General features: G+C 42.0%; 1 protein-coding gene across 3 annotated transcripts; it reads right to left on the reverse strand.

The window, feature by feature from the left end:
- Nucleotides 1-237: 237 nt before the first annotated feature.
- LOC117761920 (ellis-van Creveld syndrome protein) lies at nt 238-9052 on the reverse strand. 3 transcript variants are annotated; one of them, XM_034586270.1, is made up of 21 exons: nt 8893-9051; nt 8605-8809; nt 8437-8532; nt 7870-7959; nt 7261-7481; nt 7075-7159; nt 6881-6979; nt 6599-6727; nt 6347-6508; nt 6049-6265; nt 3560-3708; nt 3330-3428; nt 3026-3238; nt 2803-2912; nt 2414-2615; nt 1983-2207; nt 1513-1648; nt 1322-1424; nt 1090-1216; nt 894-990; nt 238-481 (listed from the first exon to the last, which is right to left on the reverse strand). In XM_034586270.1, exons 2-21 carry the CDS (start codon nt 8785-8787, stop codon nt 333-335), a joined length of 2892 nt encoding a protein of 963 aa, XP_034442161.1. In that variant the 5' UTR covers nt 8788-8809; nt 8893-9051; the 3' UTR covers nt 238-332. The 3 variants fall into 3 exon arrangements, with proteins under 3 accessions (XP_034442161.1, XP_034442160.1, XP_034442162.1); XM_034586269.1 differs by having other exon boundaries at nt 8605-8848; nt 8952-9041; XM_034586271.1 differs by having other exon boundaries at nt 8605-9052.
- Nucleotides 9053-9177: the final 125 nt, after the last annotated feature.

The raw sequence follows: 9177 nt of genomic DNA on the forward strand, positions 1-9177 counted from the left end.
TACTTTCAGACCTGTGATGTGATAGTTCTTTATACCAGGGGAAAAAGTACAAAAGTTGGATAATGTATTCAAAAGATAGTCTGATTTGATTTTGTTTTTCAGAGTTGCGTTATTTGATGGAACATGACATTTAAAATAATTTAGACTTATTGCTTTTGAAAAATACGGCCACATTTTAATAACTTACTTCAAGCAAAACACTTTAAACCTTTAAAAGAAGCACCTTCATAACAACAACAATAATGAAGTTTTATTAATTTATAAACTATAAAAATGAGGGAATCTTTTCGTAGTTCACAGTATGAACATGTGAACATTGGCATGTTGTGATTTCAGCTGAGATGGGACTTTTGTTCCGTTTTCTTCTTTGGTTTTGACTTGGCCACTGGTGTTACAATAGTTGGAGTCAGTGAAGGATTCAAGGCTGGATCTAATGCTGGGTTCAGGGCGAGCAGGTCCAATATTGTGCCACTCTGGTCACCTGTAGAAATACAACATAGCAGAGGTCAGGTAATGTTGGAGTGGCACAAGGTTCTCATCAGCCGTTTTCAGACATGAACTCCAGGAAAGTGGGTTTGACTTTCACATATGAAGAACGCAGCATGAGATTGTCTAAATCAGACTCATTCACAACAACAGGACATAAGGAATAAATACTGCTGCGGAAAACTCATTATTGTTTACAGCACATCGTCACTACACATAATCGTGCTGTAGTCTCATATGGGCTCGCTCAGACATTTCCCAGGCATTTTACTGGGGGGCCGGCAGGAAGAGTTCCAGAAAATGTCCGAAGCTGCGTTCTCACATAAATCCCCTCTGGAAAATGTCTGGAGATCAGTGCATGTCTGAAAGCAGCTATACTGTTATTCTCTGGGGATACAGTCTCTTACCAGCATTGTCCTTCTCACCACTGGGCTCTGGTTCTGGACTGTGGAGTGAAACCCGCGCCAAGTCTGCCACCTCGTTTATAAAGCTTTCTTCTGCATCCTAATAGAGACAGTAACACAGTGCTGACAAACAATAACGGTGCCAGATTGTACATATATTCATTAATTTAGAAACACAGTAGACCTGAAGCAAACTTACCACTAGCTCTTTTTTTATCCTTTCCATGGTTTCATCTTGGGCCACTTTCTTCTGCCTCAGTTCCTCATATATCATCTCCTGCTGCTGATCACTCAGCTCCAACACCCTCCTTTTGTGATGTTCAACCCTAATACACACAAAAGCAAAGAAGAAAACTGAACTGTGCTATTATGATGTAAGATGAACTGAGTATTCCAACAGAAAACGACCAGCACTGTGGGGGTTGTTGTACCTCTGTTGAAACTCAGCGGACATGGGTTTTTTGCCCCAGTTCACCAGCTCCCTTTGCAAGGCTCTGTTCAGCTGACTGCTGCTCTCTCGCTGCTCATTCACCTCTGAGGGAAAAGTTTACAACAGTTGAGTTAACGCACAGTATTCATCAATCATGCTCTGTGTTCCAAATCCCTAGCAATGTCCTCTCACCTTGGTCTTTGTTTTGCTTATCCTGCTGTAGTTTTTTGGTAACGTCCTGTAGTTGGGAATAGTAGCTCTGGACCAGTGTGGTGAGAGAATCTTTGGTGACGTATACGCTCTCTGACACAGCCTCTATCAGGTGGTGCTAGTGAGGGAAGAGCAAAGGTTGCCATTTACCTGGAAACTAATCTGAAGCTGTTTTTCGACATAAAAATGTATTAACTCCGCTACAGAAAGGAGATGCTTCTGTTTACAGCACATTGACACTGGCGTCGACCCTCATCGACAAAAGCTCTCGAATCTTGTTGAGCTGGCACAAAATAACACCAGTGATTGTCTGGAGCAACTGACTCGGACATTTGCATTCTCACTACAGCCCCGCAGGATAATTTCAGCAGAATATCCGGAGTTTAGTACATGTAGTACACGCAGCTTAAGAAACACACAACAGAAATTTGATACGAACAGGAGTTGGATACCTTCAAGCTACTATCTGTTTTCGGGGAGGCCGGGGACTCTGTGGGCGCCTTCTCCATCATCTGTTGGATGGATTGGCTGAGGGCATTCCCGAGCACCAGCTGCGCATGGCTCTGAAGCAGCTCCATTCCTGTTTCCAGTTCAGAAAGGAACTCCTGCTGGAAGCTGTGGCCCACCAGCTGACTCTCTGGACCCAGATGCCTCTCTGCCAGGCTGGCACTGCTGTTCTGTCATTAGGAAGAGACAAAAGCATTTGAGCCTAGACCAAGTTCCTTCAATCAGTCACATTGCAGAATCCTAAGTGTAGAGGAAGTCTAAAAAGATCAAGAAGAAGTCAAAATATAGTTCTCACTAAACTGAGAGAATCTTTCGTGAATTTTTAGACTCAGTTCTCAGTCAAAACACGGAATTTGCTTGTGTATATTTTTCCCACCTTGTGAGTTGAACTGACGCAGGACAGGCTTTTACTGGGATCCTCCATTAGCGCTGCCCTGAAATCAGTCTGAGAGAGCCCCTTCAGCTTGGACAGCCTCATCTCCTTCAGCATGTGCAGACTGAAGTGCCTGACCACAAAGCACCTCTGCACTGCCACCAACAGGTGCTCGTGTTTCTTCTCTAACAGCATCCCCTCTTCACTGAGGACAGGATCATGTTGCAGTATTTTAAAGCACGTCATAAACATTGATTCAGATATAAACAGATATGCTCACATACTGTAGCTGTATTGGAAATCTGCTATGAGTGCAAAAAGTTTTATTTTCACCAGGTCTTTCACAACTTAAGTAGACCACATACACGTTTGGACAGATGCTCACATCTCACCTGTTGATTGTGTAGCTCTGTCTGGCCACCATGGCTTGGAGAATCTTCATCTGTTGCTCACTCAGATGTTTGAGGCAGGCCTGAGCCAGAGCCATCTCCTCACTCCACCCCTTCAGAAAAACAGTGGAAAGTTTTTTTTAAAAATGAAAGAAAAGTTAAATATTGAAAGAATCAAACTGCCAAGCAACGGAGAAGCTCAAATGTAGATCCACGGTGTGTCTACCTGTCTATCTTTATCCAGCTGAGCCCTCAGGTCGTCCAGTTGCAGCTTGATGGTGCACTCTGCCTGCTGCAGCTGTGCAACCAGCTCCTGCTCCAGGTTCAACCACAGCTTCTCACAGTGCTCAGCAGAGAGTTCAGGCTGAGCAGAGACTGAGGCCAGAAAGATTTCCTTGGCTGGCTCCCCGAGCTTCTTTGACCAAGAGGTACGAAGTTTCTGAAGATACAGGATTTCATTCAAGAGTAGAAGACAAATATAAACACACGCTCACACAATTCAACATAAAATACAGTATTTAATGTTTTACCCTCCAAAAGTCACAGAGAGCTTCAGCCACCCTGTTCTCCTGCTGCAGATCCAGATCAGAAATCTGCAGCCTGTGTTTGACCAGCAGCTCCTGGTAAACCTGTAGGACCAGTTACAGTTCACATTTAGATACCAGTGGATTTACACGGGCTTACGAGAAGAGAAGAGCCTAAAAATACAAAAAAGACAATTATAAACAAGACAGATTTAAATGAGGCTATTTGTTGTGACCTTGGTGAGCTGCTGTAGGTCACTGTGAGAATGTGTCTGTTCCAGGATGCGAGTCTTTTCCTTCATCTGGCTCCTCTGAAGCTTCTTCCGCTTGGACTCCATTTTGCTGCACTTGTCATTCACCAGCTCCTTCGTCTTCAGCGAGCACTCTGGAACAATAAAGCTGAACCTTTAGAGTATTGTTTCAATGAGGATTTTTCTTCGTCAGAAAATGTGATATGAATGACAGTGTGTTGTTATACCAACTCTTTTCAGAAAGTTTTTATTTGTTTTATTTTTGATGTTGTAAATTGTTAAGTAATTAAATTAAATTACTTTTACTGTGCTTGGACACAACATATACACTACCGTTCAAAAGTTTGGGGTCACTTAGAAATTTCCTTATTTTTCAAAGAAAAGCACTGTTTTTTTCAATGAAAATAACATTAAATTAATCAGAAATACACTCTATACATTGTTAATGTGGTAAATGACTATTCTAGGTGGAAACGTCTGGTTTTTAATGAAATATCTACATAGGTGTATAGAGGCCCATTTCCAGCAACTATCACTCCAGTGTTCTAATGGTACATTGTGTTTGCTAATCGCCTTAGAAGACTAATGGATGATTAGAAAACCCTTGAAAACCCTTGTGCAATTATGTTAGCACAGCTGAAAACTGTTTTGCTGGTGAGAGAAGCTATAAAACTTCCTTCCTTTGAGCTAGTTGAGTATCTGGAGCATCACATTTGTGGGTTCGATTATACTCTCAAAATGGCCAGAAAAAGAGAACTTTCATGTGAAACTCGCCAGTCTATTCTTGTTCTTAGAAATGAAGGCTATTCCATGCGAGAAATTGTGAAGAAACTGAAAATTTCCTACAACGGTGTGTACTACTCCCTTCAGAGAACAGCACAAACGGGCTCTAACCAGAGTAGAAAGAGAAGTGGGAGGCCCCGGTGCACAACTCAGCAAGAAGACAAGTATATTAGAGTCTCTAGTTTGAGAAATAGACACCTCACAGGTCCTCAACTGGCAGCTTCTTTAAATGGTACCCGCAAAACGCCAGTGTCAACGTCTACAGTGAAGAGGCGACTCCGGGATGCTGGCCTTCTAGGCAGAGTGGCAAAGAAAAAGCCATATCTGAGACTGGCCAATAAAAAGAAAAGATTGATATGGGCAAAAGAACACAGACATTGGACAGAGGAAGATTGGAAAAAAGTGTTATGGACAGACGAATCAAAGTTTGAGGTGTTTGGATCACACAGAAGAACATTTGTGAGACGCAGAACAGGTGAAAAGATGCTGGAAGAGTGCCTGACGCCATCTGTCAAGCATGGTGGAGGTAATGTGATGGTCTGGGGCTGCTTTGGTGCTGGTAAAGTGGGAGATTTGTACAAGGTAAAAGGGATTTTAAATAAGGAAGGCTATCACTCCATTTTGCAACGCCATGCCATACCCTGTGGACAGCGCTTGATTGGAGCCAATTTCCTCCTACAACAGGACAATGACCCAAAGCACACCTCCAAATTATGCAAGAACTATTTAGGGAAGAAGCAGGCAGCTGGTATGCTGTCTGTAATGGAGTGGCCAGCGCAGTCACCAGATCTCAACCCCATTGAGCTGTTGTGGGAGCAGCTTGACCGTATGGTACGCAAGAAGTGCCCATCAAGCCAATCCAACTTGTGGGAGGTGCTTCAGGAAGCGTGGGGGGGAAATTTCTACAGATTACCTCAACAAATTAACAGCTAGAATGCCAAAGGTCTGCAATGCTGTAATTGCTGCAAATGGAGCATTCTTTGACGAAAGCAAAGTTTGAAGAACAAAATTAATATTTCAAATAAAAATCATTATTTCTAACCTTGTCAATGTCTTGACTATATTTTCCATTCATTTTGCAACTCATTTGATAAATAAAAGTGTGAGTTTTCATGGAAAACACAAAATTGTCTGGGTGACCCCAAACTTTTGAACGGTAGTGTATATGATAAAACGTAAAAGGTAAAGTCATCTCACCCATGTTTACCCATTTCTCTAACAGTACAATAAACCAAGAAAGTCAAAGTACATTACCACGAGCAGCAGCATTCATTTACAGTTTTGTGTGTCTTTGATTTCACAGTAGTACAGCGCTGTGAGTCTTTATAATCTATCTGATGCTGAGAGATGCTGCATGAGAGTCTGCAATGCAGTAATAGACGTGATATTCAGTGGTGTCCTGATAGTACCTGACCTTATTTGAGGAGCTTAAGAGGATTCCCACAAAATGGTCTATTTTGAGAGTACGTCATTTGAGTTTGAAAAGTAGGCTAGACATTGTCCACTGCTACCTGCCAGCAGAAACTCGGAGATTATAATCTAACACCCTTTTTTCACTTTTACAATCACAATCTTGCAAAAATGCTCACTGCAACATGGCAACCATCTTTTGTTTCAGTGTCTTATTACCTGGTAGTAACTCGGATTTTTCTTTATTATAGCTGGAACCATTTTGACTGTGCATGTCTTACCCTCAGTGCACTGCTGGAGGCCTTTCATCAGAGCAGTCTGAACTTCTGAAAGTATCTTTTCCATGTGGTTAAAAGTCAAGATGTCATCGCTCGTCAGCTGCTCCAGTGCTGTGGCGATCAAGCTCTGCCTCAGAGACGCTTCCCGCATGAGCAGGGCAGGTTGGGACTGAAGGAGCGCGGTCAGCTCCTCCCACCACAGCAGCTTCTGATGTATTCTCTATGAGAATCAAACATGTTACTCAAAGAATGGTGTGATGTCAAATCTATGTTATGCCAACTAACAGCTTGTATTTCTTACTCTTAGCTCTGCTTCTTGTGTGTTCACCAGGTGGTTCTCTACCAACAGAAGAGTTTGAATGAGAGACAGAATGACATCCTGGGCTTCATCCCTGGAGAAAACGCTGGTCTTCATCAGCAGAGTCTGACACAAGTCCTCCACCTGTTTGCTGAAACCTTTGGACTGTAAAGAGACATTTCATTACATTAATCTCCCTATAAATAAAGGGTGATTCAAATATTTGCTTTATGGGTTTTTCTTATCACGTTTTACCATTTGAAGTCCACTTTCAAGGAGATCTTTCTGAGCTCTCTCGATCTCCTCCAATGTGCAGGGAGCGTCATCATTTTTCTCGCTGGCAGAGTGTCCTGCAGACGACTGTTTCTTCAGCTCATTTAGTTCCTAAAATAACAAACGAGAACGTGAACTTTCCTGTGGATTAAACTCTAAATGTAAGTGTTACAATTCACAGCAAATGAGAACTGCAAAAAGAATGCATTATGCAAACAGGTACAACAACAAAGCAGATACGATGAATAGTTCATTCTGTTTTACCTTTTCCTGTGTTTGAAGAATATTCTTGCAGAAGTCAGCATCATTTTTGTTTCTCGGAAACCGGCAGATAAATATTTTTTTCACCATTTGAAGAAAAATCTGTTAAGAAGAAAGAAGGAGTAATACAAAAAATATATATTCACACTATATATCTGAACGATAAACAGTTAATGAAACAAATGACATCTACTCACCAGGTATTTTTCTTCCTGAAGGTGACAACAAAGTTGTTGTATGTCCTGCAGGGCCAAACAGTGAAGACTGATCCTGCCTTCAAAACTACAGAGAAAACAAGAAAATGTTCACTCTGGTTTGTGCAAAGTTGCTGTATATGAATGTGTATGGTTATGGATTTACTTTTAGAGACCACAAAGCCCTACCCTGTTTGTGTCAGTGTGTGAGGGTAGTGAGAGACCCGAGTGAAGCTCTGGTTCTGCAGGCTCTTGGGGACCATCGAGGAGGAGATAAACTGACTGCTGTCATCGTTGTCCTGCTCTTGGCTCAGAGACTCGCCGTCCGTGGAGGACGACTCCTCGTTAGGCATTGCAGACAACTTGGTGTGCTCATGTAGTGACGGGTTGGATGCTCCATCTGCTAAAGGCTGACAGGTAGAGGGAACGGTTGCAGAAAACACTTTCTTTACAATGTCTAGATCTTAAGAGTGTATTTTAGCAAGCTTTACATACAACATGCTCAATAACTCACAGTTTGTCACATGTCATTCCTATTATTAAGTCAACTTTTCTATATTTATATTCTAATTGCCCGTGTTTAATCTTATGCAAAAGGAGCACTAGTGAAGTAAGAACTTCTTGGTAAGGTGCAATGCCTGTTAGTCTTTAAGTCTTAAGAAAAGGATTGTGCTCTAAATCTGATTGGCTCACACTTAATTACACCTTAATGCAGCTCCTTGAAATGTGGCATGTTAAGTTTGTTAAGTCTACTCACATTAAAATACATATTACACCAGCACGTGTGTGCAGACTTACTCTGTATTTCTGGTTGATGGGGTAAACCACTTTTGCTCTGGATGCAAATGCGGCTACATCACTGTTCACAGGTGGCAGCTGCTTCTTCTCCTGGTCAACGAGTGCACGGACATAGATGGTTAGTGGAAAGTTAATTAGTAAACAAACATGGAACAAATGTGCACAACTGGTATTACCAGCACTTTAGCCTCACTTTATGGGTATAAATTAGGGCTGGACAATAGGGCCAACAATATATAAATGTTCACATCAGTCTATATTAATAATTATCAATATACATTTTATAATAGATACGTAAGTCTGATTTTTGATGAATAGCAAAACATTTTTTAAATCTGAGATAGATCAATAATGTGTTCTACCTCCTCACTGTGCTGCACAATGCATAAGCAGTATAATGATATATATTGAACCTTTATTATATTATCATTGATGAAGTTGTACTGTGATTATCACTAGAGATTGTTTTAGTGCCCAGTTCTATTGTAGATCTAATGTAACGTCATCATCCTCATGTGTAAATCAATCAATCAATCAATGCAGTGTATGTTATCGACAGAGAAGTACTTTTTCCTTGGTGGTAGCAGGGGGAGCCTCCTTCCTGCTGACACAGTCACTGTGGTTGTTGTCATCAGGTTCCAGCAGCCTCCTCGCGTTATAGCCCTGAGGTTATGAAAGGGGGATGATGTGAAAATGGAAACACAACGTGTTTACAACGAGGGATCCGAGGTTTACCTGTCTGGTGAGCAGCAGGGGCTTCAGACAGAAGACATAGAGCAGAGCAGCAGCTACCACTCCGCACAGTGCTCCACACACCGAGGCCACACTCAGCAGGTCCGTGTACACGAACAGAGACTCGGAGAAGACCACCGTGACATCCACGCCACAGTCCGCCATCATCACTCCCTGTCCGGTCATCTCACACGGAACTCACCAAACTGTGGGGAAACTGTGTGTTAGCACTTAGCTGTGAAGGCCTGACAACAACAGGAGACATGTTACTGATGGCAACAACACAAAGCCAGCTGCTCCTCACTGTTCACCATCTTGCATCTTTCTTTAGTTTATATTCTTTCTTATATTGTTTACATTCTTTAAATAATAAAAGACGACGAATCAAGAAATGTCTTTCAAAACACTTTCTCCAAAAAGACAAAGTTGGTGTAAGTTTCAGCCAATGGGTGTGCAGGGATCAGAAAGGAGGACAGAGACAGTAGAGCTAGCGAGCATTAGGGCGGAAATCACACGACATGCTCTTCAGTATAAAAGCACAAGAATGACCCGGGGCATAAAATGAGGGCAATAATA

Source organism: Hippoglossus hippoglossus, chromosome 5 (assembly GCF_009819705.1).
Source record: "Hippoglossus hippoglossus isolate fHipHip1 chromosome 5, fHipHip1.pri, whole genome shotgun sequence".
In the NCBI taxonomy this organism is placed as follows: domain Eukaryota; kingdom Metazoa; phylum Chordata; class Actinopteri; order Pleuronectiformes; family Pleuronectidae; genus Hippoglossus; species Hippoglossus hippoglossus.